Raw genomic sequence first — 18,905 nt, 5'->3', positions numbered from 1 at the left:
CCCTTCCTCCCTCCCTACCTCCCTCCCTCCCTTCCTTCCTTCCTTCCTTCCTTCCATCCTTCCTTCCTTCCTTCCTTCCTCTTTCGACACAGTTCCACTCTGTTGCCCAGGCTGGAGTGCAGTGGCACGGTCTCTGCTCACTGTACCCTCTGCCTCCCGGGTTCAAGCAATTCTCGTGCCTCAACCTCCTGAGTAGTTGGGATTACAGGCACCCACTGCCATGCCCAGCTAAATTTTTTGTATTGTTAATAGAGATGTGGTTTCAACATGTTGGCCGTGCTGGTCTGGAACTCCGGATCTCAAGTGATCTGCCTGCCTTGACCTCCCAAAGTGCTAGGATTACAGGCGTGAGCCACTGTGCTCGGCCATGATCAGAGGTTTTCTACTGGGAGGAAAACACCTCCCAGTTTTCCTCCCAGTAAAAAACCTCTGGCAGGGAGACCCTTCAAGTTCACTCCCTGCCCCCCTTTTTTAAACAGGTGAAACTGAGGTTTAGTGAATGGACGTGTCAGTCAGAAGAAAAGTCATTGAGATAGGAGGTGAGTTTGAGATTATCATAGGCTTCTGGTTGTAGAGAAACAGAAAGTAAAGCTCAGTCTGTCTTCCTGGGTCAAAATTGGATGGCTTCCTCAGTCTCCTATTTTTATCACTTTTGAAAGACTGCATTCTTTTTTTATTTTTTATTTTTTTTTTTGAGACGGAGTCTCACTGTGTCGCTCAGGCTGGAGTGCGGTGGCCGGATCTCAGCTCACTGCAAGGTCCGCCTCCTGGGTTCATGCCATTCTCCTGCCTCAGCCTCCCGAGTAGCTGGGACTACAGGCGCCCACCACCTTGCCTGGCTAGCTTTTTTGTATTTTTTAGTAGAGACAGGGTTTCACCGTGTTAGCCGGGATAGACTCGATCTCCTGACCTCGTGATCCGCCCGTCTCGGCCTCCCAAAGTGCTGGGATTACAGACTTGAGCCACCGCGCCCGGCCCGAAAGACTACGTTCTTGGAGAAGCAAGGACTATTCTGAGAACAAGATAGTCTGTATCTTGTAGTAAGTGTAGAACACAGACATCTATATTATAAGTAAATCTTGACATGTGCTTCTAGACCAAGGACTGTATATGGATGAATGAACTGAAACGTGTGCTTAGTTCTCCTACCTGTATCCCTTAGTCAGTTATTCTGAACTTCATTCACTGATTTCTGTTTATTCCTTTATTTATTTATTTATTATTTTTTGGGACAGGATCTCATTTTGTCACCTAGGCTGGAGAGCAGTGGCACAGTCTCCGCTCACTGCAGCATCAACCTCCCTGGGCTCAGGCAATCCTCCCACCTCAGCATCTTCAGTAGCTGGGACCACAGGCTTGTGCCACGGTGCCTGGCTAATGTTTATTTTTTTTTATAAATTTATTTTTTGAGATGGAGTCTCACTCTGTCACCCAGGCTGGAGTGCAGTGGCACGATCTTGGCTAACTACTACCTCTGCCTGCCAAGTCAAGCAGTTTCATGTCTCAGCCTCCCAAGTAGCTGGGATTACAGGCTCCCGCCACCTAGCTAACTTTGCATTTTTAGTAGAAATGAGGTTTCACCATGTTGGCCAGGCTGGTCTTGAACTCCTGACTTCATGTGATCCGCCTGCCCTGGCCTCCCAAAGTGCTGGGATTATAGGCGTGAGCCACCACACCCGGCCTAATTTTGGTATTTTTTTGTAGAGATGGGGTTTCACCACATTGACCAGGCTGGTCTTGAACTCCTGGGCTCAAGCAGTCTGCACACCTTGGCCTCACAAAATGCTGGAATTACAGGTGTGAGCCACCGTTCCCAGCCCCTTCACTGATTTCAAATTGAAATAAAAATTGGGCAGTGACGGTAAAAGTATAGATATTAGCTCAGATAGATTTTGCACCCATTCAGGTGCCAGCCGTCCATTTCAAAATCCACAGATCTTTTTTGTTTTTTGAGACAGGGTTTCACTCTGTCACCCAGGCTGGAGTGCGGTGGTACGATCTCGGCTCACTGCAACCTCTACCTCCCAGGCTCAAGCAATCCTCCCAACGCAGCCTCCTGAGTAGCTGAGACTATAGGTGTGTACTACTACTCATGGCTAAGTTTTCTATTTTTTTGTGGAGATGGGGTTTCACCATGTTGCTCAGGCTGGTCTTGAAGTCCTGAGCTCAAGCGATCCACCTACCTGGCTTCTCAAAGCACTGAGATTGCAAGTGTGAGCCACTGTGCCTGGCTTCCACAGGACTATTTTTTTGAGACAGAGTTTTGCTTTTTTTGCCCATGCGGGAGTGCAATGGCATTATCTCAGCTCACTGCAACCTCCACCTCCTGGGTTCAAGCAATTCTTCTGCCTCAGCCTCCTGAGTAGCTGGGATTACAGGTGCCCGCCACCATGTCCGGCTAATTTTTGTATTTTTAGTAGAGACGGGGTTTTGCCATGTTGGCCAGGCTGGTCTCGGACTCCTGAGTTGTGGTGATCCACCTGCGTTGTCCTCCCAAAGTGCTACGTTCACTGGCATGAGTCACCATGCCCGGTTCTCCACACAACCTTTAAAGGTTATTTGTGGATGTGAATAGTTACGGTTGTGGGACTGGTACTGCCGCCTTCTGCCAGACTGGGATTCTAGTGAGAGGCAGGCAACATGTGCCTCCTTCCTTGTTTGTGCTGTAGGTATCTAGGACCTGCTACACAGAAGGCCTGGCGTTTTCAGTTTTCTGCTGCTTTCTGTGGGAAGGTTTTTTTTTTTTTTTTTTTTTTGAGACAGTTTCTTGCTCTGTTGCCAGACTGGAGTGCAGTGGTGTGATCTGGGCTCACTGCAACCTCCGCCTCCTGGGTTCAAGCGATTCTTCTGCCTCAGCCTCCTGAGTAACTGGGATTATGGGTGCCCGCCATCACTTCTGGCTAATTTTTTGTATTTTTAGTAGAGACAGGGTTTTACCATGTTGGCCAGGCTGGTCTCGAAGTCCTGACCTCAAGTGATTCACCTGCCTTGGCCTCCCAAAGTGTTGGGATTACAGGCGTGAGCCATACCACGTATGGCCTCCATTCCTGTTTTTAGGCAAATGAAATACTTTGCTGCATGAGTAGGGTAAAGATAGGATAAATAGAAAAAAATCATGTTATGGATCGTATGTTAGTTTGCTATCGCTGCTGTAACAAAATACTGCAGATGGAGTGACTTGCTTCCACAACCAAAATTAGTGTTTTTTTTACAGTTTCAGAGACTGGGACGTCCAAGATCAAGGTGTCAGCGGATTTTGTCTTCTGAGGCCTCTCTCCTTGGCTTATAGATGGCTGTTTTCTCCCTGTATCTTTACACTGCCTTCTCTCTGTAATTGTGTATGTCGAAATTTCCCCTTTTTGTAAGGACACCAGTCATACTGGATTAGGGCCCACCTGTTTTAACTCAGTTACCTCTTTGAAGACCTTGTCTCCAAATATTGTCATGTTATAAGGTATTGGGAGTAAGGACTTCAACATATGAATTTTTTGGGGGTATACAATTTAGCCCATAGAAGATTCTATAACATAAATTATTTAATTAATATTAATCTAAACATCAAAATATTATAGTTAGCTACACTTAAGCTAAAACATAGTTCTCTGGAGGAAAACTTAGACATTGTTTTCCATTCACATTTAACTATATTTTGTATAAACTGTCTGTAAATTCTTGGGTATATATGTATATTTATTTTTTAATTTTACTTTTTAGTTGCATAAATAGTTTAGGAATATATATTGGAGTATTTTAAAGCAAATCCAGGACATAATAGCATTTCACCTGGATATATGTTAATATAATTCTCTCACTTTGCAGCTAGGAACATTGAAAAATTTAATGTAACCATATTGCTACTATCACACCCAACAAAATTAACAGTTACTGAATATTCTCTGTATGATAGGCCATGTTAAATTTTCCCAGTTGTCTCAAAAAAAAAAAAAAAAAAAAAGAATTTTCTTAATGAGTTGGGTTTCTTTTTGAGACAGAGTCTTGCTCTGTTGCCCAGGCTGGAGTACAGGGGCACGTTCCTGGCTCACTGCAACCTCCACCTCCTAGGTTCAAATGATCCTCCTGCCTCATCCTCCCAAGTAGCTGAAATTACAGGTGTGCACCACCACGCCCAGCTCATTTTTGTATTTTTTAGAAGAGATGAGGTTTCACTATATTGGCCAGGCTGGTCTCGAACTCCTGACCTCAGGTGATCCATCCACCTGGGCCTCCCAAAATACTGGGAGTACAGGTGTGAGCCACCACGTCTGGCCCGAGTTGGTTTGAATTTGGAATAAACAAACCTATACATTGCATTTGGTTGGTGAGTCTCAAGTTTTATGTTTTTGTTTTTTTCACTATTAAAAAGTTTGGCCAGTTATGGTGGCTCACACTTGTAATCTCAGCACTTTGGGAGGCCGAGGTGGGTGGATCATGAGGTCAAGAGATCGAGACCATCCTGGCCAACGTGGTAAAACCCCGTCTCTACTAAAAATACAAAAAAATTAGCTGGGCGTGGTGGTGCATGCCTGTAGTCCCAGCTACTCGGGACGCTGAGGCAGGAGAATCGCTTGAACCTGGGAGGTGGAGGTTGCAGTGAGCCGAGATCATGCCACTGCACTCCAACCTGGTGACAGAGCAAGACTCTGTCTCAGAAAAAAAAAGGCTTTTCTGCCCCACCTTTTATTCCATGTCTGGACTTGTTAAAACTGGGTCATTTGTCCTTTTGACTTTTCTGGAGTGTGGGATTGGCTGATTATGGTTTTATTTAATGCATTCCTTTATTCTGCCATATTTCCTACAATCTGGTAGTGATATCCAAAGGTAATGCCTTTTAAAAAGCTGTTTGGGACAACATGATGAAACCCTGTCTCTACTAAAAATACAAAAAAGTTAGCAGGGCGTGGTGGCTTGCATTTGTAATCTCAGCTACTTGGGAGGCTGAGGCAGGAGAATCACTTGAACCCAGGAAGAGGAGGCTGCAGTAGGCTGAGATCACGCCATTGTACTCTAGCCTGGGCGACAGAGAGAGAGGGACTCTGTCTCAAACCAAAAAAAAAAAAAGTTGTTTGGCAGAAGAAGAATCTTTCCTTAAAAGCATCTCTATTATTTGGAAATGAACTTATAACTCACATAGTAGATATTGATTTGAAATGTGGAATAAATTTTACCTTTAGAAAGCCTATGGCTTTCGGCCGGGCGTGGTGGCTCAAGCCTGTAATCCCAGCACTTTGGGAGGCCGAGACGGGCGGATCACGAGGTCAGGAGATCGAGACCATCCTGGCTAACACTGTGAAACCCCGTCTCTACTAAAAAATACAAAAAACTAGCCGGGCGAGGTGGTGGGCGCCTGTAGTTCCAGCTACTCGGGAGGCTGAGGCAGGAGAATGGCGTAAACCCGGGAGGTGGAGCTTGCAGTGAGCTGAGATCCGGCCACTGCACTCCAGCCCGAGCGACAGAGCAAGACTCCGTCTCAAAAAAAAAAAAAAAGAAAGAAAGCCTATGGCTTTCTAAAAGCCTTTCTTTTAAGTGACTGGTTGTACATTTTCAGGGGAAGAAGGTCAGATGAAAAGATAGTTTGTGGCTACAAATCATCTCCCGTGGATCAAACTACTGGGGAGAGCCACATTGTTCCATCATAAAAATGCTGAGAGAGCTATTGGCAACAGGCAGACTTTAGTTTTCAGTGATGGCTCTGCTGTTCTAGTGTTGACTTTGGCATCTCAGGTGATCCATGACTTTTTAAAGCTAATATAATTTCTTACTTCTTCTGGAGTGCTACTTGGCTTTCACTCAGTGTTTTTTTTTTTTTCTTTTGGCCTTGGATACCTTTGAGAATCTAATGAAAGTCACGGGCCCTCCCCAGGGAGTTTCAGACTCCATGCAATGCATCAATGATCAGTGGCCTTTATCTAATGCCAGGAGCAGCGAGCACATAAAAGAGGTACCACTCTTGGCTGCTAAAAGCAGGACCCGAGGACTGCACAGGGAGTGGCCTCCGTGGCTGACTGGTGGAGCAGTTAACACAGAGAAATGTAAATGTGCCTTACTTTAACTGCTTTAACTGCTTTATTTGTTTCATGGTCTGACTGCTAAACTTTCAGTTACATATGGAGCAGATCAACACTTTCTCCAGTATATTTCTATAATTAGTGCCATATCAATTATCATATTAATATCAAATCTTGCTTTTTTTTCGGGATGGAGCCTCCCTTTGTTGCTCAGGCTGCAGTACAGTGGTGCAATCATACCGCACTGCAGCCTTGAACTCCTGGACTCAAGCGATCCTCTGGTCTCAGCCTCCTGAGTAACAGGGGCTATAGGTGCAAGCCACTGTGCTCAGCACAATACCAAATCTTAAAATTTGATGAAAAGGCAGCACTTCTGGAGTTTCTGCTACACTCACCCTGCCCTCCAGATGACTGTTACTGATGTCCAGGCTGTCCAGTGACCCAGACTTAGACTATCCTGGAATAAATTTTAAAATGTGGTTGTAAGTGGGAGTGAGTGGAATAGACTCTAGGGAAATTTGACATTAGGTATTATTTCACCATCTCAATGCTCTAGTGAGTATTACTAGAAACATAAAACCCATGTTATGAATACTTTAATTGTAATATAAAAGAAACCGGTTGGTAATTTATAACTCATTTTCCCTAGAGTACATTCTTTAGTAGTAGTCAGGTAATTATCCTGTCATAGGTTTCATTAAGAGGCAAAACTGTCCGGGAATGGTGGCTCAAGCCTGTAATCCTAGCACTTTGGGAGGCTGAGGCAGGCAGATCACGAGGTCAGGAGGTTGAGGCCAGCCTGGCCAACATAATGAAAACCCGTCTCTACTAAAAATACAAAAAGTTACCCGGGTGTGGTGGCTGGCACCTGTAATCCCAGCTACTTGGGAGGCTGAGGCAGGAGAACAGCTTGAACCTGGGAGGCAGAGGTTGCAACGAGCTGAGATCGTGCCGCTGCACTCCAGCCCAGGTTTTTTTTGAGATTCCGTCTCAAAAAAAAAAAAAGAGGCAAAACTATTTCTGGATATCCTATAGACTTTTGAAATGAAGGGGAAATGTATTTGTTGTAAGTGTTTAGTAGAATCGTTGGCCATTCTTGTTGGTTGATATTTGGAGGCTGTGTCCACTCCCTGATCCCTGAAACCTGTGAATATGTTACTTTAGGTGGCAAAAGGGACTTTGCAGATGGAATCAATGTGACCCACTTTGAGGTGGGGGGATTATTCCAAATTATTCATGTGGGCCCCATGTAATCACATGAGTTCTTAAAGATGGAGAGCCTTTCCTGACATGGTCAGAGAGAAGAGGTGACATTAGAAGAGTCAGAGAGATGCAGTGTTGCTGGCTTTGAAGAGGAGGAAGGAGGCCATGAGTCAAGAATGGTGCTGGCTCTAAAAGAAAAGCAAGAAAGAGACTTCTCTCCTAGAGTCTTCAGGGAGGAATGCAGCCCTGCTGACCCCTGGGTCTCAGCCCAGTGAGACCCATTGCAGACTTCTGACTTCAGAACTGTGCAGTAACAAATTTGTGATTGATTGATTGATTGGTTTTTGAGACAAGGTCTTGCTCTGTTGCCCAGGCTGGAGTGCAGTGGTGCAATCATAGTTCACTACAACCTCTAACCTCTGGGCTCAAGCAATCCTCCTGCCTCAGCCTCCTGAGTATCTGGGACTACAGGCATGCATCACCATGCCCGGCCGATTTTTTTTTTTTTCTTTTTTTTGACATGGAGCTTTGCTCTGTTGCTGAGGCTTGAGTGCAGTGGCGTGATTTTGGCTCACTGCAACCTCTGCCTCCTGAGTTCAAGTGATTTGATTCTCCTGACTCAGCCTCCTGGGTAGCTGGGATTACAGGTGTGCACCGCCACCACGCCTGACTGATTTTTGTACTTTTTTTTTTTTTGAGACCGAGTCTCGCTGTGTCGCCCAGGCTGGAGTGCAGTGGCCGGATCTCAGCTCACTGCAAGCTCCACCTCCCAGGTTTACGTCATTCTCTTGCCTCAGCCTCCCGAGTAGCTGGGACTACAGGCACCCCCCACCTCACCCGGCTAATTTTTTTTTTTTTTTTTGTAGTTTTTAGTAGAGTCGGGGTTTCACCATGTTGGCCAGGCTGGTCTCAATCTCCTAGCCTCAAGTGATCCTCCCACCTTGCCCTCCTCCGATGTGCTGAGATTACAAGTGTAAGCCAGAGCACCTAGCTTTAATTTGTGTTGTTTTAAATTACTGTTCATGGTAATTTGTTACAGTAGCAATTGAAAATGAGTCAGGGGCTAAATCATCAAGATAAATGAGAGATGTGCAAAAGGGAACCAAACAGTTTGACTCTGGTAATAATTGTCTTCTCTTTTAGGTCATGGTTGAGCTGGGGAAGTTTGAGAGGAAGGAGTTTAAAAGTTCTAGTTTGCAAGATGGACATACAAAAATGGAGGAAGCACCTACACACCTTAATTCATTTCTTAAGAAAGAAGGATTAACTTTCCACAGGAAAAGAAAATGGGAATTGGACAACTACCCCATTATGCTCTGGTGGTCCCCGCTGACGGGGGAAACTGGGAGGTTAGGCCAATGTGGAGCAGATGCTTGTTTCTTCACCATCAACCGGACCTACCTGCGTCATCACATGACCAAAGCATTCCTCTTCTATGGTAAGCAGGGCTTTCGCCTTTCTCCCTTTGTTTGCTGTGGTCTTACTCCAAAGCTGAGTTACAGCTTACCACTGAAAAGTGATGGTGGAGCTCCCCTTGAAAACACTTTGACACCCCTGATTTCCTTTGCATTTGCTCTGTGGAAGACCTGAGCATTTAGCAGATACAAAAAAGAAACAAGCCTGGCCGGGCGTGGTGGCTTCTAAATTCTCTAACACATTTATCTCTGAAGGGTTGCATAAGGGATTATGATCTTCTAGTTGTGCGTTAAGATGAAGCAAAGTTAAATGTTGAGTTTAATTTCCTAAATTTTAACAGAAGCATCTAGAAAGATTTCCATTACATACACACACAAAAATAGATAATATAATGAGCATTTATGTACCTATCACATAGCTTAAGGCATAAAATATTACATGTATAATTGAAAATCTATATGGCCCCTCCCTGACCGATCCCATTTCCCTCCCTGATACTCCAGAGGGAATCATGATATATGTGTGTGTGTTTGTAAAACAATATATGTTATTTAGACATATAGGAATTATATATACATGTGTGTTAAAGTTTTTTATTTATTTATTTATTTTTTTTTTTGAGACGGAGTCTCGCTCTGTCACCCAGGCTGGCGTGCAGTGGCCAGATCTCAGCTCACTGCAAGCTCCGCCTCCCGGGTTCACGCCATTCTCCTGCCTCAGCCTCCCGAGTAGCTGGGACTACAGGCGCCGCCACCTTGCCTGGCTAGTTTTTTGTATTTTTAGTAGAAACGGGGTTTCACCGTGTTAGCCAGGATGGTCTCGATCTCCTGACCTCGTGATCCGCCCGTCTCGGCCTCCCAAAGTGCTGGGGATTACAGGCTTGAGCCACCGCGCCCAGCCTAAAGTTTTTCAAATGTTTAAAACTTTTAAAAAAAGTTTTTTAAATGTTTAAAACTTTTAAGAAAGTTTTTTAAATGTTGAAGTGTTTTAAATGTTGACTGTGGTACAACCACTTTAGATACTGGTTTGGCAATGTCTAGTAAATGTGAATTCATACTTAATAATTCCACTACTAAATTTATAACCGCAGGAAATCTCACATATATACATGGATTGTTCATTATAGCATTGTTCATCATAAGTAAAGCTTTTAAAGTAATTGAAATGTCCAATAACAGAAAAATGATTACATGAAGTATAATATATAAATTCAGTGCAATACTATGCAATGATGAAAATGAACTAGAGCTGTGAGCATGAAAATTTGATAAACCTCAAAACTAAGTTACAGATAGGAAGTTACATATAACACTACTCTGCTTTATGTTATTGTTAGAAATCTGTAGTAGAACTTTTTTTTTTTTTGAGATGGAGTCTCACTCTGTCGCCCAAGCTGGAGTACAGTGGCACGGTCTTGGCTCACTGCAACCTCCACCTCCCAGGTTTAAGCGATTCTCCTGCCTCAGCCTCCTAAGTAGCTGGGACTACAGGTGCCCACCACCACACCTGGCTAATTTCTATGTTTTTAGTAGAGACAGAGTTTCACCATATTGGCTAGGCTAGTCTCAAACTCCCGACCTTGTGATCCACCTGCCTCTGCCTCCCAAAGTGCTGGGATTATAGGCGTGAGCCACTGCACCTGGCCATCTGTAGTAGAAATTCATTTAAGAATATCTGATGCTACTCCAGGGAAAACAACAAGTTGTACACACATATACATACATAAACACATGCATACACATATACATATATATACACATACATACACACACATATGTACACACACATATACATATATACATGCATATATACACACATATATACTGATATGGTTTGGCTGTGTCCCTACCCAAAATCTCATCTTGAATTGTAATCCCCATAATCCCCACGTGTCAAGGGCAGGACCAGGTGGGGGTAACTGGATCATGGGGCAGTTCCCCCATGCTGTTTTCATGACAGTGAGTGAGTCTCATGAGATCTGATGGTTTTATAAGCATCTGGCATTTCCCCTGCTGGCACTCACTCCATCCTGCCACCCTGTGAAGAAAGTGCCTGTTTCTCCTTTGCCTTCTACCATGATTGTAAATTTCCTGAGGTCTCCCAAGCAATGCGGAACTGTGAGTAAATTAAACCTCTTTCCTTTATAAATTATCCAGTCTCGGGTATTTCTTTATAGCAGTAAGATAATGGACTAATACAGTATACATACATATATGTTCATATACACATATATACACATATACACACATATATACATACATATTGCACAGCATCACCAGTACCACACACAGTTATACACATGTAACACAATTTACTGCATATATACACATGGGTCATATACATATGTACACACATTCATACATCTACATAATGCATATATGCAATACACACATATGCAAGATGCACATTAATATACATATATACACACACAGACATGTACACATGTATATAAAATCCGTACACTTAGTACATACACACACTGTGATTTATGTATTATATTACTATACAATTGAACATCCTAAAATTGAAATTTTGAAATGCTGAAATCCCCAAATCCAAAACTTTGAGCACCGACATGACTCGTTCAAGAAAGTGTGCTTATTGGAATATTTTGGATTTCAGAATTTCATATTGGGATTCTCAATGTATAATTCAAGTGTTGCGCAAATTTTAAAAAATCCAAAATCTGAAAAGCTCCTGTCCAGCATTTCTGTTAAGGGATACTCAATCTGTATGTATGGTACATTATGTTACTACACACACACCACAGCTTTTTTTGGTAATATGTACTTCTTTGCTTCTCTTCCCTTTTCTGGAAGCATAAGAATCTGCGCTTTTTTCACCAGTTTGGAAATTTTAGGAATAACTGCTTTGGTGGAGTCTGTATCCGTTTTACTGAAGTCGGAATGTAAATGCCCTGTTTCCAGGAAGCCTGCAAAAACAGTATTTAACTTGGTGACTTTTCGCGGACTCAACCAGATCTGCAGAGTCATGCAGTTAATTTGTCATACACTTAAGAGTTGGTTTTTCTGTCAGGATGGACTTATCTCCCAACCAGTTCTAAGGAGACTTCTGGTTTGACTTTCCATACCTCAGATTCCTGTGTTACTCTCAGGCCTAAAACTATTCAGTGACTCTCATGGAGAATGGAAACTATGCTGTTTGATTACCTTGGGCACTCAAGCTCTGATTTACTCGGACTCCAACTACCTTCCAAGCTTAACCCCCTCTGATGCTACCAATTAAACACTTGTGTTCAAAAGTCAAACTGGATATTCCCCCATTTTTTAGGCATAAGCCACAAATTATTCTAACTGCCACCATCGTTCATTCAGTTCTATGTCCTTAGATTGTAATTTGTATTTGTCCTGTCAGAATAAATCTATCTGAATACCTTCTATTTCTTTGGCAATATAGATGAATAATATCAGTTTTCTGATGTAAAGGATCATTTATCTTGAGAAAAAGATATGACCCAACTGTAGATACAGGGACAAAATTGGTGTAAGTACCATGAGAGAAAAGCCAACAAGTCTGTGTGGTGTTTTCAAAGACAGGAGAGAGCATCCTACTATGAGGGATCAAGAAAGGCTTCATAGGCCGGGCATGGGGCTCTACGGGCTGTAATCCCAGGCCACTTGTGAGGCGGAGAGGTGATCACCACTGAAGGCAGGATTCTTAAACAGCTGTCCGACATGGTGAAACCCCGTCTCTACTGAAAAATACAAAAATTAGTTGGGTGTGTGTGTGCGTGCTCTGTATCCAGCTACTCAGGGAGGTCTGAGGTGGAAAATCACTTGAAACCCTGGTAGGCAGAGGTTGCAGTGAGCCAGGTTGTGCCACTGCACTCCAGCCCGTGCTGGGCCAGATTGAAGACTTGTCTCAAATAAAAAAAGGCTTCTAGCCCTTCTTTTAAAGTAAGAAATTTGAAGTGGCCCTGAAGGATATTGGGATTGGATAACGTTGAGATGGAGGATATTTCAATATGATAGAACAGCATGAATGGAGCATGGAGGAAACAATTATGAATAATATCTGAGGTACGCAAGCAGGTGGTTGGCTGTAGCTTAGTTCTGGGTAGGAGAAAAAATAAGATTGAGGACATATTGGGACCAGAGCTTTGGGAGACCTTCAAGTTCGCTCTAGATTTTTCCATCAGCATCATAGGATGGTGGTTGAGGAGTCAGTCACTGAGTGGAAAACCACCTTTTAAAGTCAAACTCAGGCCATTTGCGGTGGCTCACACCTGTATCCCAGCACTTTGGGAGGCTGGGCGTGCGAATCACCTGAGGTCAGGAGTCTGAGTACCAGCCGACCAGCCTGGTTAACATGGTGAAACCCCACTACTAAAATACAAAATTAGCCAGGTGTGGTGGTGTGTGCCTGTAATCCCAGCTACTCGATAGGCTGAGGCACAGGAATCTCTTAAACCTGGGAGGAGAAAGTTTCAGTGAGCTGAGATCACGTCACTGCACTCCAGCCTGGGTGACAGAGGAAGACTCTGTCTCAAAAAAAAAAAAAAAAAAAAATCAACTCGGATATAACATCTACAAACCATTCCTGATTCCTCTCCATCAGATGAATCCTTTCTTCTCTCAATGCCCACAAAGCATTTTATATCTCCTTTATGTCATTTAATTGAGTATCTACTATATATCAGGCACAGTGCCAATCATGAGGAATACAGAAGATAAATAAGGTAGCTGTGGTGTTTGGTCTTGTACTATGTGACCGTCTCTTCCCTAGTGCAGTGTAGAGTTCACAATAGAGCAACATCAATTGATCTTTGTTCCTCCTCCCACCCACTGTATATAGCGTACAGCTTTGTACACGGTAGGTGCTCAGAAAATATTCTTAGAGACTTAGAGTACTTTTTTTTAAGATGGAGTCTCACTCTGTCACCCAGGCTGGAGTACAGTGGCATGATCTCAGCTCACTGAAACCTCCGCCTCCCAGATTCAGGCGATTCTCCTGCCTAAGCCTCCTGAGTAGCTGGGATTATAGGAGTGTGACACCATGCCTGGCTAATTTTTGTGTTTTTAGAAGAGACAGGGTTTCACCATGTTGGCCAGACTGGTCGTGAACTCCTGACCTCAAGTGATCCACCTGCCTTGGCCTCCCAAAGTGCCGGGATTACATGTGTGAGCCACCATGCCCTGCCAAGAGTTAGAGTCTTTATAAATAGAGAGACCCATTCTAAACCTGAGAGTCTACCTTCTTTTTTGTAAAGGTGAGAGACTGAGGCTCAGGACTATTAGGGATGTGCCAAGATTGCAGTGGTTAGTACCATTGCAGTACCCCAGTGGAGAACCAAGGCATACTGACTCCTGACTGTGTGCTCCTTCACCTAGACCATATTTGTTTTTTGTTTGTTTTGGAGACAGAATCTCACTCTGTTGCCCAGGCTGGAGTGCAGTGGCATGATCATAGCTCACTCCATCCTCCAACTCTTGGGCTCAAATATTGGCTTAAGACTTTCCGTTACATCATAGGATGGTGTTGAGGAGTCACTGGAGTTAGAATAACCTTTTGAAGGACAAAAGGCTATTCCCTTTTGTCCTGCCTCAGCTTCCCAAGTAGCTGGGACTACAGATGCTTGCTGTCATACCTGGCTAATTTTAATTTTTTTTTTTTTTGCTGAGATGGGGGTCTTACAATGTTGTCCAGGCTGGTCTTGACCTCCTGGGCTCAAGCAGTCTCTCTCCCTCGCCCTCCCAAAGTATTGGGATTACAGGTGTGAGCCACTACGCCTGGCCTAGACCATATTTGAATGGACACTCATGACTATAATTTTTTTTTTTTTTTTTTTTTGTTGAGACGGAGTCTCGCTCTGTCGCCCAGGCTGGAGTGCAGTGGCTGGATCTCAGCTCACTGCAAGCTCCGCCTCCCGGGTTTACGCCATTCTCCTGCCTCAGCCTCCCGAGTAGCTGGGGCTACAGACGCCTGCCACCTCGCCCGGCTAGTTTTTTGTATTTTTAGTAGAGACGGGGTTTCACAGTGTTAGCCAGGATGGTCTCGATCTCCTGACCTCGTGATCCGCCCGTCTCGGCCTCCCAAAGTGCTGGGATTACAGGCTTGAGCCACCGCGCCCGGCCTCATGACTATAATTAAACCTGAATATTTGGGTCTTGGAATTGCCTAAGGTGCCTGGTTTTTAACAAACAGAATTAGAAATTCAATTTATTTATAAGGTCTGTTGAGCAAAACAGAATGAAGACAACACACTTTTCTGTCTGAGTGTTCCAAATCCTAATTAAGTAGGTCAATTAAAACTGAGAATGGGATTCTGGGGCAGCAGGATTAAAAAAGAAAATGCTGAAAAAATGGTGGAAGTACCAAAAGCTGACCTAATTAAGGGTAAAGGAAACTCACAGGATTATGTGGCCTGGAAGCTTTTGCAAACATTTTACATTTTAAATTTTGTTTGTTACCTTTGTAACCTCCTTGTTTTTCCTTCTTCCTAGAGATGAATCATTTTCTGAATATAAACATGTTTCTGGAGGTATTAGTTAAAGACTTTAAGCAGTGAAATATGCGAATACTGTTGTCTGGTTTGAGTCTTTGAGAAATGCAAGGATTTAGCTACATTAACAAATCTCTAGCCACCCGTGAAGGATTTTTTTTTAGACTAGTTTATAGAAGTGAGGAGGAAAAGAATAAAAAGCTTTTTTTTTTTTTCCTTTGAGATGGAATCTCGCTCTGTCACCCAGGCTGGAGTGCAGTGGCATGATCTGGGCTCACTGCAACCTCTGCCTCTCAGGTTCAAGTGATTCTCCTGCCTCAGCCTCCCAAGTAGCTGGGATTACTGGTGCCCGCTACCACACCCAACTAATTATTTTGTATTTTTAGTAGAGATGGGGCTTCTCCATGTTGGCCAGGCTGGTCTTGAACTCCTGACCTCAGGTGATCTACCCACCTTGGCCTCCCAAAATGTTGGGATTACAGGCATGAGCCACTGTGCCTGGCTGAGGAAAGTTTTTAGAAAGACATTGTGGATACAAGAGGAAAAGTATGGAGAGGCTGTGTCACAGGCTGTCATGAACTTTGGAGCTGGAATCACTATTGTAGTCCTCCGTGACTCGATGTGGTAGAGAGTGGGTGTTCTGGTTGAAAAGGTCTCCCGAGTGGTGAAGTATCTCTACATACACCATCTATGGATGATGAATTCCCAGAGACTTGTAATGAAATGCATTTAGAACAACTGAGAGCAGACCTGGTCGATGCTTCCTTTGTTTCAGAGCATGCTTCGGGATTTCTCAGTGCCTTCATGTGATCACATATAATTAAAAAGAGAGGCATGCCCGGGAGGGAGCCTGACTGTTCAGACAGAACCTCTCGAGAGTCAGACCTCTGCTGCAGTCCTCATTCTTCAATGTCTAGTCAGTTTTTTCAGTTCACCAAGAATCAGTAAAAGTTTAATGAACTGAATGGCATTGACCTACATAGGAGATTCATGCTTATAATAAAAAACCAATTTGTTGGTGTCTTTTCATGGGAAAAGGAGTACTGATGTTTATTGTTCAGGGTACCTAGTCCTGATGATCAGGTTAGACAGAGAATGGCATTAGAATCATGAGGTTGCTTACTGAGCTTAGAACTATAGTAAACACTTGAGCAATGGACCATCCAAGGAATGAGAAAGCCTCATTAGCTTCCTTTGTCCCTTACAAAGGAGCAGTAATAATGATCACTGTCATTAATTGGTACCTACTCTGTGCCAGGCACCAAAGGGACACTCTCCAAGTATTCTTTCTTTTCTTTTTTTTTTTTTTGAGACAGGATCTTGCCTTGTCACCCAGGCTAAAGTGCAGCGGCGTGATACCGGCTCATTGCAACTGCTACCTCCTGTGTTTGAGTGATTCTCGTGCCTCAGCCTCCCCAGTAGCTGGGACTACAGGCGTGCATCACCACACCTGTCTAATTTTTGTATTTTTAATAGAGACAGGTTTCACCATGCCGGCCAGGCTGGTCTCTTAATTCCTGACCTCAAGTCATCCACCCACCTTGGCCTCCCAAAGTGCTGGGATTACAGGTGTGAGCTACTGCACCTGGCCACCAGTTGTATCTTTTTGCATTCCCCAGCTCAGACCCCTTCCCTGCTGGAAGGCTGCTGTGTACCCTTTGCTCTGCTCTATACCCTTTCCTGGTTCCTCTTCTCCCTCCCTCTCCATCTGCTTTCTAGAGCCTGTCAGAGTTGCAGTGAGGACAGGGAGGAGAATGAAGGAGACAGGACATTTCTTAATTGGCTGGGTGGCTTTATGTCCTCTGAACCTAGCAGGTGGTTGGAGCTGGTGTCTTTGGGTGGGTCTGGCAGGTGATGCAAGTGAACTTTTTTTGTCTGGGGTGGTTTCCTGGCGTTTGAAATTTCCTTGCTGGACTTGTTGCTTTTATAGTTTCTTTTCCTAGGAAGTTGCATCGCTGCTCTGGGTAGTCATATGGGACAGCTTCCCAGCAGCTGGCATTTTGCAGACCACAGCCAGCCTCTTTCTGCAGAGCTCTCTGGTCTCGATCTCCTCATGGTTACTTTGGAATCTTGATATCTGTCCTTTTAGTTCCATCTCAACATTCAGTTCTAGAATGTCTCTTTGGAGGGTCACCATTTGCCAGGCCCCTTCTGTGTTGGAGAAGCACAAAAAAGGAACAAGTACAGTCCAACATGATTATGTCACCGTTGATGGGATAGTAACTTTGATAGATTTCCTTATACCGCCACCCCTGGTCATCTTGTACTGGGTATCTCCTAAGACTTCATGAGTGACATATCTATGACCCATTCTCTGGGGTGGAGATTTCAGCTCATCTCATCCATTTCATGTTGATTCTTACTCGTTTTTTTCTCCAGAAGTTAGCTTTATTTTGGAAACTGTGCATTGAATGCAGATAGTAGGTAATTGTCATTTATAGTGTGCCAGATTTAAGACTTTTTTTGGGAAGTGGCAAAGAAATGGGCTTAATTAGAGTGTTTGGCAGTAACAAAGTTGGACACACAAATGAAGGTCATGCATGGCTAGGCACAATGGCTCACACCTATAGTCCCAGCACTTTGGGAGGCCAAGGCAGGCATATTGCTTGAGCTCAGGAGTTTGAGACCAGCCTGGACAATATGGCAAAACCCAGGCTATACAGAAAATACAAAAATTAGCCGGGCATGGTGGCTCATGCCTATAGTTCCAGCTACTCTGGAGGCTGCAGTGGGAGGATTGCTTAAGCCTGGGAGGTGGAGGTTGCAGTGAGTTGAAATTGCACTACTGCACCCTAGCCTGGGCAACAGAGTGAGAACCTGTCTCAAAAAAAAAAAAAAAAAAAAAAGATGAAGGTCATAATTGAACAACAGATTTTATGTGTATCTGCTCCAATTAGATACTTTGTTTAAAATAGACATTCCATTTTTATTTAAATAAATATAATAATAATTTTTTGGGGGATGGAGTCTCACTCTGTCATCCAGGCTGGAGTACAGTGGTGTAATCTCAGCTCACTACAACCTCTGCCTCCTGGGTTCAAGCGATTCTCCTGCCTCAACCTCCTGAGTAGCTGGGATTACAGGCACATGCCACCACTCCCGGCTAGTTTTTGTATTTTTAGTAGAGACATGGTTTCCCCATGTTGACCAGGCTGGTCTCAAACTCCTAACCTCAGGTGATCCACCCGCCTTGGCCTCCCAAAGTGCTGGGATTACAGGTGTGAGCCACTGTGCCCTGCCCAAATAATTATTTTTATAGTATTTGACATAAAGTAATCCAGCCCGGGAGCTCTCTCAGGCTTCTCGAGTGACCCCACCTCATTCAAGTCCCTAGTCCCTATGGTAGCCTGCAAGCCCGCCCGTTCTACCCAAGCTTCTCCCTTACCATCCTCCTTGTTCCTCCTCCCCATGCTGCTCTGCTCACAGCCCTCAGACGTGGAAGCATTTTCCAGCCCCAGAGCCTTTCACTTGCCGTTGCTCCACCTGGGATGCATTTCTGGCTTACTCCTTTACACTGGTCAGATCTGTGCCCAGATGACATTTTCTCAGGGAGGTCTCATTCCTCTCCTTCTCTCTGACATAGTGCTCCCCTCCCTAACCACTCTGAGGACATAAACCCTTGCTGTGTTTTCTTTCTTTATAACCCTTATCGCTCCCTGAAGTTCTCTTACTCATTTGGTGACTGGTTTATCAGCCGTAGGAAGAACGGGGACTTTGCTTTGTTCATTGCTGTAGCCCGACTGCTTAGAACAGTGCCTGGCATATGGCAGGCCTCAGTAGACGTTGTTTTTCTTTAAAAAAAAAAAAAAAAAAAAAAA

General features: G+C 44.1%; 1 protein-coding gene across 2 annotated transcripts in view; it reads left to right on the top strand.

The window, feature by feature from the left end:
- The window catches only part of POFUT3 (protein O-fucosyltransferase 3), a 117,245-nt gene that overhangs the window by 14,244 nt on the left and 84,096 nt on the right, over positions 1 to 18,905 (top strand). For both annotated transcript variants that reach the window (XM_017857377.1, XM_017857385.1), the window contains exon 2: positions 8,352 to 8,646. In XM_017857377.1, coding sequence (XP_017712866.1) covers positions 8,355 to 8,646 — 292 coding nt within the window. In that variant the 5' untranslated portion in view covers positions 8,352 to 8,354. The remainder of the gene's footprint in view (positions 1 to 8,351; positions 8,647 to 18,905) is intronic.

The sequence above is a fragment of the Rhinopithecus bieti genome, unplaced genomic scaffold (genome assembly GCF_001698545.2).
Source record: "Rhinopithecus bieti isolate Rb0 unplaced genomic scaffold, ASM169854v2 scaffold_2077, whole genome shotgun sequence".
Classification (NCBI taxonomy): Eukaryota; Metazoa; Chordata; class Mammalia; order Primates; family Cercopithecidae; genus Rhinopithecus; species Rhinopithecus bieti.
This window is presented reverse-complemented; position numbering and strand designations above follow the sequence as displayed.